Below are 20,637 nucleotides of genomic sequence, written 5' to 3'. Positions count from 1 at the left end.
CAGACCTTTCAGCCACATTGCAAGTTACTTCATGGAGTGTGCCAAAATCAAAAGAAATGAAGAGGAAACAGATGCATGACATAAGACTGCATAAAAGTCAGAGAGAGAGTTGTCACAATGCAAATTGGCCCACTAAAGCTTTATCTAGTTCTATTACTCTAATGGTTTTGTTACTTTAACTAGCTTAATCTTTACTAAAATTCAAATGGAAGGGTCACCACATGCTACTGGTTCTGCAAGAGCAGAAGCCATAAAAATAACACATGAAGCACTTAACTTAAACAGCTACAGCCTCTTGAAAGATGTTCATTGAGAAATGTAAGTACCTGTTGTCTCCAAAGTCAGGATCCTTGGTTTTAGCATCACTATCATAAACAAAACGCTCTTGGGAGATTACTATGACATTGTCCGTAGTTTCATTTCCCAAGATAGTGATAACAGGATAACCCATCTGCAGTGTCCACTGATCCATTACTTCTTGGATATTTACAGATTTTCCAACCCTTTTTAAAGCCTTCAAGAAAAAAAGAAAGGTTTTAGTATGTTGAAGCAATGCCACAATCCAACATGTAAAACTCTTTTTTCTTCTTCTATCCCAGAAGAGTGTAACTTGTTTTAGAGTTTTCAATAAATATCAAGCATGTACATACAACCATGTTTACACTCAGTATAGACATACATTCTACATAATTACACCAACAGTCTCTGGGTATCTTAAAAACAAACATTAAACAATCTTGCCAGAGACACAAGCCACAATCATAGCCAGGTTTTCCAAATCATTCAAGCATTTTTGCTGTAAAGGAAGAAACAACCTGTTTTGCAGGGTCTTTACAAGTGTCACAGAAAAATTGTGTGGCTGTTTCCAAAAGGTGTTCTTGACCAGCAAATGTTTTAAAAAAAAAAAAAAATTGTCAACAGTGTTAGTTGATTTAGGGTACCTGCAGTAAGGCATGTTATGTTCAAAGGGCCTGATTTCTGAAAGTACAGAGTTTCTTTGCTCTGAAAATCAAATGTCTGGTAATTTGAAAATATTGTCCCTTGTGCCTAAAGTGAGACCATGTATGTAATGATATCCCCAGCTCCTTCAAAAACTGCATGTCACAACACTATAGGATTAATGTGTCCGTATTTGACATAGCATGTCAATAAAAGGCTGGTTTACAGGTGGAATTTCATCTGAAACAAAAAAGAATCTATGGCTTCATGGGAGATGAGACTGGATGTGAGAATGACTGACATCATTTGCTATTCAGCAACAGAAATGTGTCTAGCTGCTGAACAGCCCTAGATCACAGATGAATGAACCTCTGATGAATACAAGCAGAACCCAGCAAGAAGTCTTCAGAACTGAAGCTGCAATTGCAGTGCATTAGGAGCAAAGCAGCAGGCAACACATGTGCTTATAGGTGAGGGAAACAGAATTATTAGCCTTAACAATATATTTGAGTATACAGTATAGCCCTAGTGTTTATGGCCCAGAATGAAGTCTCATTTTCATTCTATTAGCTGTGGGTTCTGCTGTTCTTTCAAGAGTGTGTTCATCCCTCTCTCTTCCCATTGCCAAGCCCTTCTGCAAAGGCTTTAACAGAGAAAGCTACCACGTGAGAAGCAAGAAGCAAGAAAAACTTTTGCAGTGACATTCAAATTCAAATTAAGACAGAGATTTAAGAGCCTAAAAGAATATTGCACATCTCAACTCTCATGTCAGTGCAGACATAAGGTTCAGTTCAGTTGCCCACTCATAAACAGCTAATGCTCTTTGATCTTGACCTACTACTCCAGAAGGGCACAGATTTTCCCACAAAACTTGGATCAAATCTACTGCCCCTAACTAGATATCTAAAACACCCTACAGCACCTAAATTGACACCAGCTGACATATTTGAACAAAACTGACATATTTGAACTACTATCGACAGTCAGTTCGGGCTCATCTTAAGGCAGCTGATGGTTGAGGCTCATCATCTAGTGGCTAGTCAATTGGATCACTCTCTATACTCTGCTGACTATATTGACTAAATTTTGGGACTCCAGTTGTTCCTATCCAGTCAGTTGAAACGTCCTGCAATATTCAACACATCCTCACAGAGCTGGTAGAGCTACAGCAGACATGAATATCTCATGTTGTAGCTGGAAGCCTGGTACAACACCTTAAGGAAGATGTTATTATATGTCTATGAACACGTAACTGAATCTAGTCCAACTGAACCGGAGCTTATACATAGATACCTACTTATCTAGATAAACGCAGATGTCTTGACTTCCAGCTGAATCCCAGCTTTGGTGTCAATGATTACAATTAGATTGCCATGTTTACGTATGGCTTGAGTTCGTACTTGTGCCAAAATTCCCTTACTGTCCTCTATATTGGCTTATACTTTGTCTCTATTCTGGAGCGCCCAGACTAGCTCTGTAGGTAATGAATTCAGGCATCATTAGCTCACTTTTTTGAAAATTAAACTCTGCCCTTGCAGATTCCTGGACCTGGGTCTACAAACTCAAACTTTGTTGTAGCAACAAAAGGGAGCATGGACACAGAAACTATTATTCTCTGCAAACGGTACAGTAATAGCTACCTGTTCAGACCAAACTTTAAAGATTTAATAGTTTTGTCCTTCACATGAATCATAACTCCACACAAAATCACAAACACACCTGATGTAGATGCTAAAGAAGAGCACTTCCGTGTGCCTTCTAGCTTATGGGCCTCAGCCTGCTGCCACTACAGTCAATCATAGCAAATTCCACAAAGTAGTTTTTACTGCACATCAGTGACATAGCACAAACAAGGAAATATATTCTAACATAACAAAGAACCAAAATAGTGTGTGTGTGGGGGGGGGGGAACATTTCAGTGTTGCTACTGTTAACTCAAATGGAATTTCTTTGTATTAATGTTTAAATTTGCTCTGGGGTCTGACAATCTCATTATGCTCTATTCAGTCCTAACCTTGCCAAGAAAATACTACAATAAATTCTTGCTTCTCCCTCAGTGCAATAGATTAAAGCATTTTACCTTTGACAATGTGTTCCAGAGATCATTTCTGGCTGCATTGCCATACTTGTGAATGGTTAAATAGTCCTACAGAAATAAAAATACAAATACAAATCAGTATTACTATACACAAGCCAAACAACTAGAGCTGTGAATCATTGCTAGTATAAGTTAAATCACATTAATGTTTGCATTTGTCAGAAATCTAGAAATATACAATATGTTCATCCTAAGGAAGTAAATAAACAGTTTCTTAAGCTAGTTTACAACGCAAAAATTATTGCTAAGAATTTTCACTTACAACATTCAACGTTCTTCATTTTCTGTGTAAGTTAATCTATAAGCTAAATATTTTGAATATACTTTTAAAGTAATTGTCTAATCTCAGTATGGATTCCTAGGCAAAGAGGAGAAGCTTCTGAAACATAGTTTCACTTGCTATTTGAATGAGGACATTCTGTGTCTAGTGTGAATAATTTCATAGAAACACGGGATCACAGAATATCCTGAGTTGGAAGGGACCCAACAAGGATCATCGAGCCAGTGTGTGTGCAGCTGGCCTAGGGTGATTACAGAAAAGTATTACATCTTATAAAAAGATCCCAAAGTTTGGAGATCTCTAGATCTTCATAACTGTAAATGCTTCATTACATTTTCATACAAATGCACTCAAACTCCTCATCTACTCTATATTGCAAGTAAAGAGACTCCTATCACTCATAGGTGGTGGTGGTGGTTATTTGTTTTAATTAATTATTTGCAGATCATGGAATTATAGAATATCTTGAGTTGGAAGGGACACACAAAGATCAACAAATCCAACGCCTGGCTTCCACACAGGATCACCTGAAAATCAGACCATGTGTCTGAGAGCATTGTTCAAACGCCTCCTGAACTCTGGCAGGCTCGGTGCTGTGACCACTTCCTTGGGGAGCCTGTCCTAGTGCCCGACCGCCCTCTGGGTGCAGAACCTTTCCCTAACACCCAGCCTGACCCTCCCCTGTCCCAGCTCCATGCCATTCCCTGGGTCCTGTCGCTGTCCCCAGAGAGCAGAGCTCAGCGCCTGCCTCTCCGCTCCCCTCGTGAGGGAGCTGCAGGCTGCCATGAGGCCTTTTCTCAGACTGCTCTGTTCTGGACTGAACAAACCAAGGGACCTCAGCTGCTCCTCATATGTCTTTCCTTCTAGATCCACCCTGATGATTGCTAGATTTATTATAACAGATTTAACTGAGCAATAGCCTATCATCAAAACTACAAACTCTTATCTAGGGAAATCCTGATGCGTCAATGTCAAAATACCTACTACAGACAACTCAGGCTTTAACAGATTACCACAAAGGTTCTCCACCTTCACAGTGGAATGCTACAGAAGAAAAGAGGTGACTGGAACCAAACTCTGTTTTTGCACAGGTATACATGTGTATTTTCACAACATACACGACTGAAGGTCTGAGGGAGTTATAAACTGAATGCTTTCACTTCTTCAGACATAGTTTCAATGACTGAGAGTCCATTCTTCTCCCATGGTAATCATAAATATAATGCCTGATAAGCTACCATCATATTAAATTAATTTCTGAAATTATTAGGTTAAGCATATCACCAGGTTGGGTCTGCTCTGTTCAGGCCCAAAATGCTTCTCTTTTTCACAGTCATCTGGAGAAACAACACTTAGTTTCCCACCTTCCTGTGTCCCTAGACAACAGCTCGTTCAAATACAGAAGTGAAATTCAGCAATGAGTGTTTGAATCACATATATTTCCAGCATTTTGATTGGAAGAATTAAGTGAAAAACCACACATCAGAGAGTGTAAATCAATGGGTTACGCTGCATTTGAATTTCCACCATATTCACTTTACACAATGGCAGGAGACAGACCCTAATTTACAGCACAATGATAAAACTGGGACGAATTTGCTGACTTTGTTATCTGTGCTTTGTGTGAAGTACGATACTTTGGGAATAATTAGTGTTTGGAAAGCAAATTTTCTGATATACAAATTGTAGCACCTGTGACAGATTTAGCTTTTGTCAGACAACTCAAAGTACAACAGGCAGCAACTCCCATTTAATCACAGGCTAGGAAGGCTAAATGAGAACACTGACTCTCTAAACACAGTACGAGTCTTAACAATGCCATGGGAATAACTTGGAAAAAAAAGACAACATAATACAGGCTGCACCTATAGCACACTGTGCTTCCATTTTGTCTAAAAATACAAAGTCATCTGAGGCAGAGTGAAATATTAAATAACTTTCAAAGCTAAAGAAGTTGAATTGCAAATTAAAAAGCTAAAATAGGAATAAACAAAAGTAGGACGAGGTAAATAAATAACAACAAATATACATGTGCACTCTAAATGGTGCTAGAAAACACTGCATGTTTTGGTTCTTCTGAGAGTTGTTTTCAGAATCATTACACAGCAAAATAAAATGGGTGGAACACTTGAGGATTTATGCTTTGCTCACAATAATCCTGTTAACCAACGTACTATTAGACATAAAATTTTATGTTTACTTTTCGCATTCACAGAGACTACAAAGGGATGAAATGCTTCTGTCCTATTACTTTGCTTTTTAGCTACCAATACACAGGTAGCTCAACACCAATGGTTAAAAATTCATTATCTTCCAATCTAACACGTTTTTTATATTAAGGAAAACAAAGATAATCATAACATTTACCATGAAATAAGAAAATACAAAGATAAACACAACATAAGAGTACAGTCCTTGTACCACAAAATTCGACTATACATTTTTTCATTGCTTCATTAAAGCTGTATTTAGACCATACACATTAACTCAAAACAGGAATTTTACCTAATGCATACTACAGAAAAAGCAGTCCTAAGGGACAGTATGCATCAAAACATGTTTCTGACAGTAAATCTACATTGCAATTCAAAATCTGAGTGCAGTTTTTACAGGCACAAAAGCATAAAGCTACTGAACCAAGTCCCATCAAAAGTCCTCATTTATCAGCATATTGTTTTCAACAATAACCAGTAGCAGATACCTAGAAAGGGTACAAAATAGGGCAAGCACACAGCGATACTTCCCCAGTATACTCTTCCAACATCCAGGACTTCATGTCCCAAGGAATCCTGAGCAAATTAATATCTTTGAATTTAGTAATCTTCCATGAATTTGGCCAGTCACTTTCTGAACCCATAAAAATGTTGAGCATTTGCAATACTTCATAAAAAAGCATTTCACTCTTCAGTGATCTATTGTGTGAAGATGCCTTTGTTCCAACCATCTGCCAGTCAGTTTCATCTGGTGCTCCCTAGTTTTGGCTCTAGAAGAGGCAGGGAACTACTGCTTCCTACTCTACTCTCTCCAAGCCATTCTTGCTTTACAGATCTCTATTATAAGTGCTGTCATACCAGACTTTGCTTTTAAACTGAGGACACCACCAGACCCAGACACTCCCCACTATGCTGCCAACTTACATTTGTTACCACCATCCAAGCTAATGTCTTCAAAGCTAGCTAGGGTTGAACCTAGTTAGGGTTACCATGACCCACAGCCTTAAGTTTCATTTCCAAATTAGCAGCTCCTCTTGCAGTACCTTTCATGGATAGTCCTTCACCTTCAAAAAAGAAAGGGCTTACACATATCAGCATCAAGTACATTCCACAAAATATTAAAATAGGAGTCAAAAGATCTATCCATACCCTGGTTGTCTGTTATAAGGATGGAACAAGCAGGAATAGAATCAATTTTTCCTGCTGGAGACCCATATCTAAATCTTAAGTAGCTTGCAAAGGGAGAGAAGCTATATTCTCATTCACTGTAATTCTCCAGGACAGGAATATTTACTACCTTTTTGCCTTTATATTGAATAGAAAAGAACTAAAGCAAAAAGAAGAGAGATGCAATCCACAGAACATGAAAGGAAGATGACACTGAAAACACAGCTGCCTGAATCTAAGCTGTGCTCTGCACAGCTCCAAAGGAGGTAAAGTGACTTAAAGCAGCTTTCTCATAAACACATATGCCCAGAACCATCTGGCTGCGAGGCTTCTTCCCATCACAAAATTGCATGTCTATCACCTAGAAAAGCTGTTCCATCAACTGGAGTATTCTGGAGCATGGACAGAAGCCTCAGCCACTTTCCCAACTTTCAGCTAGCATATGTGTCAGGAGAGAAACATCATGAAAACCTCTTTAACTACCCAAGATTCTAGAGGGCTCTTCTACAGCTCCCCTTTTCTTTCTCACTGTAATGCTATCTTTAAATGTTTTCTTTGTCATGGGGGTAGTAGAAAGTTCACTGGTCCTGGCACAGTGTCTCAACATGAAAATTAAACAACCACACACACACAAAAAAAAATATCACAGGATACCTTCACCTCTATCAATAAAAAAAATGTAATTGGACAATGTGGTTTTGTGACGTGTTCTAGTAGTTTTTAATATCAAATTCCAAAAAGAAATTCAAAATCTGTCATTCCATGAAAACAGATTCCAATTATTGCACAACCAAAGATCTACCAAAAATAAAATCCCAACAGATTTAGACTGTAATATAATGTTTTGTCAAATAGTAATCTTAATCCTCCCCAAAAAATAATTTCAAATTATTTTATTACTTGAATTTATTACTTGAATATTGAAGCAGATGGTTTGAACAGTAGTAGATATGTAAAAAAAAATGCTAAAGGATTTTGAAAGATGTTTTCAGTAATATTGTATTGATTAAGCTTGCAGTCCCCTTATTGTGTTAGACTTCTTTTAAGTAAAAAGAAGATTACTCTAAGGGAAGAAGTCTTTTATCCTTTTGAAATCATAGTTCGCTCAGTACTGCGAGGGACTGAGCCTCTTGGCTTCAAGAAAATGAACTACCCTACCATCCAAACATGATAATGCTCACAAGTAATAAAAGGTAGTTACTGATAAATTCAAAGAAGTTACAAAAGTGTACAGGGGGAATAAGTCTTCAAACACATATCTTACTTTCAGGGGAGACTTCAGATCTGTAACTGGGAACTGAAACATCATTTCTAGGACCAAATTCCTTTCTCAGTTTATCAGTGTAAAGCTGATTGGTTCACTGAACCAATCAACTGTCCCTGACTTATATGAGTGGTGCTGAGATCTAAATCAGATTAACATTGAATAACTTACTCTTTCTCCTAAAGATAAATGGGAAATTCTGCTACATGAGATGAGTGAGGAAAAAGTAGCAACATATTTCATAGCAACATTCTTCTGAATGCCCTTATTTCTCAAGGCTCATGAAACAGCAGTGTTGCCTCTACCTTCCTCTTTTGTCTTCTATTCCTACTCCTGGATCCATATTCTCTTCCCTTCTGCCTACAGTATGTTCTTGTTGAACATTTTTATACCTGATTTCTGTATCTGACCTAAGATTTAAAGAAAACAATAAAAACATTTCTTTCAGGTGGAAAACAGGCTCTAAGGTTCTGGCTATTGAATCCAGTGTGGGTCTTTTTTTGTTTGTTTGTTTTGTTTTGCTTTGTTTGAATTTCTGTACTTAGTTAAGTACTTAGAGCATAGTGAAACTATGCACTGAGTATTATGAAAAAGATCAGACAGAAAGAAGTATGCTGGTGATTTTAGAAGACTGTTAAGAGAAAGATGATCAATCAAATAGAGGTCTCCATCAACAGACCTCAAATATTCGAGAGAAAAGTTTATTTTGAAATGCCTTTTAAAATGGAGATGTTCAGATGCTCTTTTCATACTAATGGTTGATTTTAACATTCCTAATCAATAAGCTATTTTTTACAGTGAATTAGTTAACCTACATTAAACCTTATAATAGAGAGGTTCAGAACTGAAGTTGACTAAACTCAGTGGCTTCGAGTCACACTAAAAACATCACGATGAAGTAACAGCTTCGGTTTTGAAAGTGTCTGCATGGGGCTATAAGGTTTAACTAATCCAATTACAATTCACACCTTCAACTACTTTGAATGAACTTTCACTTGTCCTTGTATAAATGTAGATTAAACCTTACCTTATTTACGTGAAATTAAAAACAAAACTCTGAATTAGCATTTTACAAAACTTTGAACAATCAAAACATATTGCTGCTATTTTTTTCTTCTTATTTCTAATAATTCTGCACATACTAGTGGAGCTACCTGTTGAATCTCTTCCAAACAGAGATTTCTTGACTAACATATTTTAAAATTATTAGTAATTCTAGCTGTCTCTTCGCTTTCTGAAAGTGGTGTTCCTGTAAGATGTCCTGGCCTGGCAGACAGGATTGCTTTTTACTTTTTTTAACCATCTCCAACTCATTTTTGTCTTTTGTCTTTAAATAATGACACAAAATAATTATCTGCTCCTTATACAATCAGACTTTCTCAATTGCTCTTTTATCCAGTCTGTATTTTTGCTACTGGGTGCATTATGCAAATAGAAATTCTTAACAGCAAGTAACAATTTACATATTACCAATAATTTTATTGATCTACCTCAGGAGAACCATGTTTAAAATATCCAATGTATCAGCAACTTCTTAGCTAACTTCTAGATTCAAATGCATAAGTAGGTTAAAAAAAAAAAAAAAAAAAAAAAAGTTAAACACAGCCTGAGAGGTATTCATTGTACTTTAGATGCATCGTGCGAATACTCATTTCAGCTGTGTTTTGCTTTCTTTTTGGGATAGCAACTCTGTCATTGCAAAAAATCACAGAGATGGAAGTCTGTGGAATAACATCAACGTACAGCAGCTGAAATTTCAGCCCTTTATTTTCAAAAGGTACATTTAGATTTTTTTCACACACAAGAGTAAAACAATGCTTACAACCATCAGCAACTGGAAAACATCCACTGTCAACATGTCATATCTGCAATTAAATCATTATATGTGAACCGCAAGCTATAACTACTAATCAGGAAGAGTGATACTGGAACCATATACAGAAATAAATCTTAATTTTCTCTAGAGCCAACGATGTTGAATATGCCAGCATAATTATAGTATTTTACTTTTTCCTTCTTTTTTCTTTGTAATTCATAATACTCCTATCTGTTATAACAATAATCAGATCAGTAGAACTGACATTTCTGGTGTTTTATGGGTCAATGAGATTTTTAGCATTGATTTCAGTGGGAGAAGTATTAAGGCAATGTTGAGAGTATCTCACCCATAGTGTTGAAAGTGTAACATTCAGAGGATACAGACAGGACCCAATCCATGTCCTAAACAGCTCTCTGTCCAGGCTGAGACATGAGAGAAATTGTTGAGAGAAAGAAGGAGGAAAGAGCCATCATTAAATCAGTGGGACTGCTTGCTTTGTTCTATCTGCTTCTTGTTGTTAAGGAAAGAGACCAGTACTGTAAATCAGAAGTAATCCAAACAAAATCAATATGGCCCTGTCATTTTCATTTCAATGTGAGAAAAGAAACTCCAACCAGTGTAAGACACAATTTTGTAATTAATACTTCTTCTGCATTGCAACTCAGTGAATCCAAGGTGAATGGGGTATCTAAATAAAAGAGATCAAAAATTTATACTCAAGCAAATTTCCAGAGTCATACACATTACTTTAAAATATATCCTGCTTTGCTGAGAATCCTTTTTAAAAGATCAGAATTATTATATTGGGAGGTTCATTTGCCTTATTAAATTCAGCTTCACCCATTAGCTATTAACATAGAAAGGAAGGAGGTTCCATTTTTAAATACAGCAACAGCAATTTCAGTGTGGTGGCAAAACAATTTGCATTAGAAGACTAAAGGAAACTGTTGAAAGGATCGAAGAGGATCAAAGAGTTATTGCCTACCAGAGTCTGATGGTGTCTGCTACGCAGTGAGACACCTACTAGTATATTAAGCTTGGCTTTAAGGAAAAAATGTATTTGATGTATTATTTGGTAGGGGTACTAAACTACTGAACTAAGAAAAAAACTTACAGAAATAAAGTACTCTTTGAAACTGAACTTCATATATTTGATTGAATTTGTACATTCATTTTAGTTCTGCCTTGTTTGGTTGCATAATACATTTAAACCAAACCAGATATTGCTCAATAAATATATTTGCAATGAATACAAAAAATGATGGAATGTTTTCCGGAGATATTTGGACGGCACCTGCTAATTGTGACAGGTTGGCTGTTCATTCCTCTGCATTAACTTGAACTATGCCCGGGGACTGCTAACAATGCAAAAAAATCTGTGCTATATATTCTACAATATTCTTTTCTATAGAAACCCCAGAATAAGAGAGAAATCAATACTACTTACTGTGAAGAGGTCACCATAAATCACTTGAGAAAACTTATTATAAACATGATTTGCATGTCACTGTGTCTAGATCATAACAACCTGCAACATTTGTACAGTAACACTGAGTAACAGATGGCAAAGCAGTAATATTGAAGTTTTGACTTTGCCTGTAAGTTATATGTTGTTTAAATCAATCTAGCAAACATGGTGCAAACGACCATCATACAGTACAGTGACTAAAGCTGCATTTAACTTTGCAAAATGTAGACCCCATAAAAAATCATCATCATTTACATCTGCATACATGCTACTATATCTACCTAATTCTATTTGCTTTTTTAATTTTGAAAAACAGAGTATTATCCAATCCACTTGATATTCCTCATTGTTTAAGTAGAGTGCACTATAACAAGTAAACTAAACTGACATATCTTATAATAATTTGGTCAAAACATATCTGTGTGTAGGTGGAAATCTGTCCCAGGTCAAGCCTGAGTGGTCCTCAGCCAGAAAGACGGACAACACGAAGACACGTGATGCTGTAGCCTTCTGCTCAGGATGCTGTTGAGGACACTGCTTAATATGCTTTGCTGGGAAGGAAAACAGCAAGATCCTCCTCCATTGAGCTAAAGAGAAGTAGACTTATTTAATTTCTTATGTGTAGTAAGTATTAACTCGGGGTTCAATCCTGCAGTCTTAGTGCTGGAAATATTCCCATTGATTTCTAAAGAGCTAATGGGAATTTTGATGGCACAAGCAATCACATATAAATGTGTACTTCCAGCACTGTGTAAATTCCATTGTGCTGGTTTATAGCAACAGAGATGAGGTTGCTAGCAAGCTTGCACCAGGAAAACAGTACAATTTTATTCCAAAAGAGAGCATTTTCTTAAATAGCCACTCAGCCTGCTGATACTATCTGAGATTCCATAACTGTAATTCTTTCTTTTAATAATTCCTATCATAAAAATGGAGAAAATAACCATAACTGAATTTTACATGCAACAGAATAAGAGAATAAAGCTCACTGAAAGCATGCCAAATGAATGTGTATGTATTACATGTAATATGGTTGACAGTAACATTGCTGTAAAGGGTGATCGTGTTCCGAGAAAACAAACTTAACAACTTAAGCTGTGTTTATATTAATTGTTTTTCTTTTTGGAAGAAGTTTTAGCAATGGAGAAATAAAGCAACATTTTATTCTAGCTGCAAAATAGCACGACATCCTCTTAATGACCATGACGCTGACTGTAACCTTGCTCTGACAGTCGGCACTGGGAACATCACCTACTACTGAGGTTTAGCAGCACCTGCCATTACAACTCTTTATAGCTTTCCTTCTTGTGACTTCCAGTTTGGCCAAAATGTAACTGCTTGAGCTGAAATCCTATCTTGAAAATGTTTGTCCCATTCTCCAAGATTTCTGTGAACACCAAAACAAAAGTATCAAAAAATCATTTCTTTTACTTTTTCTTGGCACTTCTCTATGAAAAGCTCTGCTGTCACCATGCATTGGAGCGGAGGTCTAAAGCCAAGAAGGAAAGTGATCTTGTTTCAGGAACTTGTTTTTTCTTAAGTGATTAACTTTAGATGATCTAGCAGCTAGATAGTCTCACTCTCATTCTATGTTGACAGCTCACAGTTGATTAAGCTTAGGATGAGGTTAGAGTCCTTAAACAAAAAGTGAAGAGCCTGTCTTTCCCATCTTTCAGGAGTCTTGTGGGCAGAAGGCACTCCAACAGCCTGGGAAGAAATACATCTGACCCAAATGCACAGGGGACAAAAAGCGGAGCACAGAGCAGGGCAATAAGTTAATATAATTAAATTAGAATATTGTAATTATGCAACATTTTAGGAAGACATTTTTCTCTGCATAGCACCTAGATTATACTGGACAAAAAAAAAAAAAAAAAAAAAAGCAATCGTGAACAGTTGCTGTTATAATGTTATAATCGTCAGTACATTAGATAAAGCCCTATGCCCTTAGTTGTATCAAGGCTGGAGTCTGTGCAGTGACTGAAACCGATAAACCGATATGAAGTCTGTTTTGAACATCTCAACTTGTTTATAATGCTACTTTGAAAGAACATCTTCTCAAGATTCAAAATACATGACCAAATTTCATGGAAACTTTGGTCTTGATTACACTGGTCCAATTTCACCCCAAATGTGCAGGCACTCTCACTGATTTATTTATTGCAGCATTAACTGTATGATTGGCATTTTCTGGAGGCCCACCTGGCTGTCCCTAGAGGCTGAGCTGTAGCCATGCTGAGTGCTCACAGCTGAAGATGAAGCCAGTGGAAACTGCTTTGAATGCTTAAATTGCTCTGATCCATAAGTACTAAGACACATGGGAGGGAAAAGTGCTGTGTACTGGGCATCTGATTTGACATGCTCCACACTTGTGTAACTTCTAACTTAAATTTCTGTGGGCCTAGATCTCCTTTTTTAAAATGAGGCTAGCACCACCCCCTCCCTTCCTACGAAGCTGATGTGTTCGGTTCATTGGCTGTTGGTGATGCACTCTGAAACCATGCTGGCTGGCATTTAAGAAAATCATGTGTAGCAGTTATGAACTGGGACTACTAAGCGAATGAAAAGTATAGAAAAAGAAATGCATGGAAACACAATTCAATTAGCATGGTCTACTTTTGAGTTGAATCAGATCATGTCCTATGTAGAAAATACTGGGCAGTTGCATAAATAACAGCCCTAGTTAAGGTGTATACAAGAAGAGGAATAACTAAGTTTAAACTAAGCATTTCTCAGTAGCCATACATTTAACTATGTATCTTCAATCACATTTTTTTCTCTAAACAGGAGCATTTTGCTGTACACATGGTAAACTCCAAATCGTCTTGGAGCTAGAGGAAAGACTTCCATTTTCTGTAGTGATATATGGGTCTGGCCCTTGCTATGCTGCACACCTTAACGCTTTCAAAGGAAAAACAAAACAACAAAAAAAAAACGTTGTGACACTGCATCTCACAGAAGATTCTTAAGTAAACTTTTACTGACCATTTAAGTCATGGTGACAAAAGCTACAGAAAATGTCCCTAGTACTGAATTCATTTAAAAAATTTAAACCTAAAATCCGGAGTGATATAGAGTAGAAAGAAGCACAAGAAATGCTGAGGGGCCAGAAAAGGCAAAAGATGTTATCAATCTCATATGACATGCAGTGTAGAAAACAGTGATGTCAGCTCCTTTGAGATTTTCTGTGACTTCCTATGTCCCGTTTTTAACATGCTCCAGCTGTCCTGTTGACAACTGTCAGTAAAAGTGAGAGAGTTTGAAAAATAAAGGGCAATTAACTTAAGGACAGGTCATAGCTAGTACACCCATGATGTTCGCCAAAGTCATATACTCTGTGCTTTTCTAAACCAGAGCAAATGGGTGCTGAATTAGCTGAAAAGTACCTCACTCAACATCCACTAAATGCACCAGCCAGCAGAACTGCAACATCAGAATTTCACGATCGGTAAAGATGCTCCTGCCTTGTAGCAAAAGTTATATCCTCCCATTGAGCTGAGGAAAACCCCAGACGGTTCCATATAAGCTATTGTTCTAGAGAGAGCATCACAGCTGATTGCTTCACTAAACCTAATCCTAAAGTGCCTTTTTTTTTTAACAGAAAACTCCACTAATAAGACTTAATTATGTCTAATTTTAAACACCATACAGCTCACTGTAGTAAACTGGGAATAAAGACACAATAAAAAGGTAAGATAAAATGGGTACACTGAAACCTGTTTAATATACTACATAAAAATAGTAGGCCCTTGGATAGAAGCAGCAATCAGTATGGAAAACAGCCCATATGAGCTCTATTTTACGTCTAGAAGGTTTTTGATAGGGTTCCACATTGATGGCTGCAACAATTCAAACAGAACACAAGCATGCATAGAGGTGTCTAAAAAGCAGGAAATACTAAGCAGTGTGGATGAAAGAAACTCAGTCTAACTAGCTGGCTTTATGATAGTAAAAAGTGTCTGAAATTTGAGCCTTGATGTATTTAACAGCCTTCATGTCAGATTTCCCCAGATAGCTCTTCTGAAAGGTTGACCAATTTGTTTCAATACAGTGGACACTCAACAGCACCAAAAAAAAAAAAAGACAGTATATATCCAAAAAACTGTATGGAAATTTTTCTTCCAAAGGTACAATGTGAAGCCTAAAGTACAAAAGCAGTTAATTTATCACAGAAGCAGGGATTCCTGCAGTAACTAATTCAAAGTGCTGATGATGCACTAAATCAGGGTGAGTGATGAACACACACATAGCAGCAAGTGAAGTTCAAAAGGATACAGATCTATGTGATCAATGAGCTGCCACATGGCAAATGAAATGCAGTGTTGACAAACGTACAGTAATAGAGATGAGGCTCCAAAATAATCAAATCAAATATAAGAAAAATGTAAATTAACAAGTGCAGAAAGGTCTCATTACAGACTTGGGGGTGCCTCTTTATACACATCTAAGTATCAGACCTTCAAATCACTGGGCTCTTTCTCTATATTTAAATGGGGGAAGAGGCGGGGAGAGAACACTGATAATTTGAAGAGGTGCATTACATTAAGGCAGTAAAACTTTCCTAGAAATGTGTCCAGTGACACCAGTCATGAAAGCAACAATTCATTTCAGGCACGTAGATTATGAACAAGAGCCTACAGATGAAAATTTCATACAAATCTAAAATTAGATTGCATATAGCTGCCCTGAGCGATGACTGAACAATAAGGTCAACTTTGGTGTCTTCTGCTGACCGAGCCTCTTCATATTCCAAGTGATATCCTAGCTGATTAATGGCCTTCTGACTGAAAAGCAACAAAACTGTAAGAAGAGTCCTGAGAATAGTATTCAGTTACATGCACCCCTTCAGTTTCCATGGAGCACAGCGAACTTGGTATATCAAGAAAGATGTCAGGACTTTTAAAAAGAAAGAAATCTCCCAGTATAAGAAGGAAAGGGTCATTTTTTTTTTCTACAAACACGACAGTTGTGACTTTTTTGTGTCCAACTGTTACCAGCTATGGCTATTATTGACATTATTCAATTACTCATTGCAGTCAATATAAATGTTTTCTCTTTTGTTTTTTTCTATGGCCTGCTACGTGAAAACCAAGAAAGTTCTCTCTTTGTTTCTAAACCTTGTGTTTGAAAATGTCACATGATTCAAGACACCCTCTGTCTTTGGAAGACTTCCAGAAAATCATACCTTCACTAAGTATGGCTGCACTTTTACAAGGGAAATTCCACACTATATATTCACCGTATATTTACAAGAACAGGAGCAGGCCAGTTTTTCTCAATAGATATGAATCTCTCTAAACCCATGTATTCTATAAAACTGAGTGTTACTGCTACATTTTTACTTCCTCGCAGACTCCTCAATAAAACCATTTGCTGAATTGCGGGCATCGTGGGCTCCTTTATACATTTGCTTCAGCTCATAATCATTGTCAAAAATATCCATCAAAGAGCCCTGCTTCCCTTCATCAACTTTTTCCTTCTCCTTTTTAACACAATTGATTGTTTTCTTTGACATGTAAGGGATTTTTCTCCCCCAGGCTATCTTGACTTGTTCTTCAGAAAGTCCACCTGCCAGGTGATAGCATGTAATTAGACCAAGACAATATAGGTGGCAAGGAACAAAAAAGGTAGATACCCATTAGCTTCTTGCTATAAATTTTATCCTTTCCTCTCCTTAGTTCAAAGGCTTGTTAGCACATTTTTTGTAGCTTCTCTTATATAAAACTCTAACTCTGCAGCTCTTAATTAGATGATGAATCATACTTTGACTTCAATGAAACCACAAACACTCAACACAAATGCAAATAAAGGGTTACTCATTTTGGTTTATGGTGGTGTATTAAGACTACAGGAATACTCTTTCTTATCATCTGTGAAACACTAAGGATGCAACTAACATACTAAAAAGAACTGAAATAATGATAATTATTATTAACACTGATATGTTCTAACTGGAGGCTGTTACTGGAGGCTAATGACAAATAAAGCAAACAAGATAAACCAGAGGTCCTTCAGAACTCAGTTACTCAGTAAGCCATTAGAATGACCCAAGAGAAATGAACCATCAAGTCCGCTTTTAGAGTGTTTGTTACTTGAAAAGATTTAAAAATAGTAGTAATAAAGCCTTGCTTTTGCAGCTTGAGATCTGCCATTTAGTTGAACACCAGAATTCCATAATAAAACTGGATTCAAGAGAACATAATGCTAAATCCCAAGTAATAGTACTGGGGCTAAAGAGCTAAAAAGCCTAAACAAATGCACAGTAGAAAGGGTAAATAAGTCATCCAGTTCCCCTTATCTTTACCAAAGCTAGCGTTCCAACTCTACAGTACAGGGACACTATTTTGTTATCTATAAACTACAAAGAATTAATGAATTAGTGGCATTTCCAATTGTGCAACTTGTAGTTTATGAACAAGCTTATGAACATTATCTTTCATTTTGTCCAACTGAGAGATATACACATGGAAAATCTCCATCTAAACTTCAATTTTATTTTATTTTTTATAAAAAGAGGTAGAATAGCATCTCCCAATTAATGCCAAGTTTTTAACTACTTAGATTTTCACGGATTTTTCACTGAAGTTGATAACAGAAGAATTTCTATTAGAGCAGAACCAGTGAAAAGCAGTAACAATAGGAAATCACTCAAGCCAACAAACAAAGCCCCATTACAACTTTAAGGTAATTATGATTATTTAGTCTGATCTAAACTTTTTTATTTTTCCAAAATTTATTTCAGGACAACTTTCACATTGTTATTTCTCAGGCAAATGTAGAAGAAAATAGAAAAAGCAGGTTTGTATGTATGTATTAACACCTTCCCTTTCTGAAATTCTGAGTGAAATGCCTTTGTGGGAAAGCTGAATTTCTGTATGAATGTATCTGTGCAAGCAACAGTTTTTGGTTGGAATATGGAATGTGCTGGATAGAAGTCTTATTGGCTTAAATGAGATGAGGATTTCACCCTTAACATAAACAAGATTTTATGAAGGAAACTTTTGAGTTCAAGATTTCTTATCTGGGTGAGATTAAGTAACTTATCTGAACTGATGTTATAACTAAGGAAATGAGCCAAATGGGCCCAATAAATAAGCTATCCACAAAACGTGAATGCCCTATAAAACCTCCAAAAAGCCAGCATGTTTCCTTTCATTGCATACCACATGGAACACTCCTCTCTATGACATAACCAATGCATTCATGTAACTTTTGTTTTATATTTTGTCTTCTAATTCATTTTGGTTAGAGGTAGAATTATTGTGTTAAAAAAAATGACCTGATCCCAGACGTAGTTTATTTAAATTTCAAAATGAAAAGCTTACTAAGAACAGATAAGATTGATTGCTCTTTCCATCTTAGCATAATTGTATTTCAGGTGAACATCAATTTACTTTAAAGGACACTTCTAAGTAGCAGGCTGCATCATACATAATTCATCAATCACAGCTGCCTGTAACATGATTTACTCAAGCAGAATTCAATGGAATAGAGGGAGTCGCATTGTTTTTTATGCTGTGGCCTGTTTGTTTTTAAATAGTTTACTAAACACTCATTTGCACTGTATTATTGCTGAAAAGAGTTCATCCTTGGTTCATCAGAAGATTGAATTTCTTCATACAGAAATGTTACCCCTTCGGATTTCTTTTAAAAGGTAAAATGAGTCTTGAAAACATCATTAAGGCAAAGAGCACTAAATGTTTATGAAAGTTAAAAATAGAGCTCAAAGATTTTTATATGGGGTAGGAGAAGGCAAAAGTATTTACCTGAAAAGCATTACTAGCTTTTAGCGCTGTGTATTTTCTATCTGCTTTGACGTCATTTGTTATTGCTTTCTTATCAGCATGCACATGTAATTGAAGAGAAGTAGCTGCTTCCTCAGATAGCCCTTCACACAGTTGTCTCATGGATAAAATGGCCTATACTTGACGATATGCACAAACAGGACACAAAACTGTGCATCAGCTAAAGTGCAATCGCTAGATACAGCAAGAAATAGACGTGACACTTTCATTTACGGGGGCACCGCCTTGTCTGCTATACTGCTCACTGTTTTCTACCAAATTCGGCTTCAGGGACATGTTGGTGCCTCAGACAGTCCTGAAGTAAAGAACCATTTCCACAAACAGATGCAAATAGAGCTTTAAAAGAAAAAAAGAGAGCAAGAGAAGTTGCTAGAAATACACACTTGCACAAAGACAGAAATTTCTTTACTTACTTGTAAACCCATTTGAAACACAGAGTGACCCATAAAATTAGCCAACATTCGAATTAAAGCTGCACCCTGTGGGAAATGATACAGGAAAAAAGAAGTTACTGGTTTTGCATATCAATATTATACAATCACAACAATTTGAAGTATGCAATTCCATTCAACAATATCATCTTAGAAACTTGTGATTGCGATAATTTCTAATTTTGCTGGATTGAAAAAAAGAGAAAGAAGATGCAAACATTTACAAGGAAAAGTGAGTTGGTTGCCCCAACCCTTCTGTGCACTCAGCAGTACTGCAGTTTTTAGTGTGGGCAAAAAACAATGTCCGTGACAAATTCTACCACAGTGATTATTCATCATATTTTTATTTTAATTATACTACTGGAAATAAGGATTTACTGATAATAATTCCTTTATAAAAGCCTTCAAGACCTGGTGATCTAGAAGTGGATCGTTTTCATAAGAATTTTTTTAAATGTCAATATCCATACTTGACTTTATTAATAGTCAGCTTGTTTCTCACAAGATCATGCAAAGAGGTTAAGTATTTGTATAATATATTTCTTGTACATATACCAGTTCTTATCCCTTGCCCCTTCAGGCAAAGGAGTAAGATCTAAAAAAATTTGTTTGTTTCACAGGTGATTCCAATTGTCAGTACTTATACTAAGAACCAGACATACACTTGCCAGACTACCTTTCTTTAAGGCATCCCTTGTGTTTTCCCACTCCTTCTCAGAACAACCACAACTGCTGTGCATTTTCCCCTTGCACAAATGCTCTATTTCAAGCAGAAATACCTTCACAAATCTGATGATTTGGCTATAATATTCCACTTTGCAGTCCAATTTCAGGAAAATCAGCATCCCAATCCCGTAACGACTAAACATGTTATACTTAATACTGATCACTGTATGAGAAGGAGGACAGTTTGGATTTCAAAATGGTGAATCAAAGGCCATAAGAAAAAATGATGTTGGAGCATGATGTTAGATGTAGGTTCAGGAATTAGGTTTATGCTCAGTTAGAAAAAATAAATTAAAAAAAAAAAATCACAGATTCAGAAATTCCCAGGTACTAAAGCCAATAGCATTGTTATAATAAAGTAATATTACTTCCTGCATTAACAGAAGTGAAACAGTAATTTAGGTAAAAACCCTATTGCTTCTCTTCA

The 20,637-nt window shown here is 36.5% G+C and overlaps 1 protein-coding gene across 1 annotated transcript in view; it reads right to left on the bottom strand.

Moving 5' to 3' along the window:
* The window catches only part of TRHDE (thyrotropin releasing hormone degrading enzyme), a 203,504-nt gene that overhangs the window by 65,119 nt on the left and 117,748 nt on the right, over positions 1-20,637 (bottom strand). Inside the window, exons 7-9 of the mRNA XM_035544377.1 lie at positions 19,467-19,532; positions 3,020-3,085; positions 327-514 (exon numbers count right to left, since the gene is read on the bottom strand). Coding sequence (XP_035400270.1) covers positions 327-514; positions 3,020-3,085; positions 19,467-19,532 — 320 coding nt within the window. The remainder of the gene's footprint in view (positions 1-326; positions 515-3,019; positions 3,086-19,466; positions 19,533-20,637) is intronic.

This window comes from Cygnus atratus, chromosome 1 (assembly GCF_013377495.2).
Source record: "Cygnus atratus isolate AKBS03 ecotype Queensland, Australia chromosome 1, CAtr_DNAZoo_HiC_assembly, whole genome shotgun sequence".
Lineage (NCBI taxonomy): Eukaryota > Metazoa > Chordata > Aves > Anseriformes > Anatidae > Cygnus > Cygnus atratus.
This window is presented reverse-complemented; position numbering and strand designations above follow the sequence as displayed.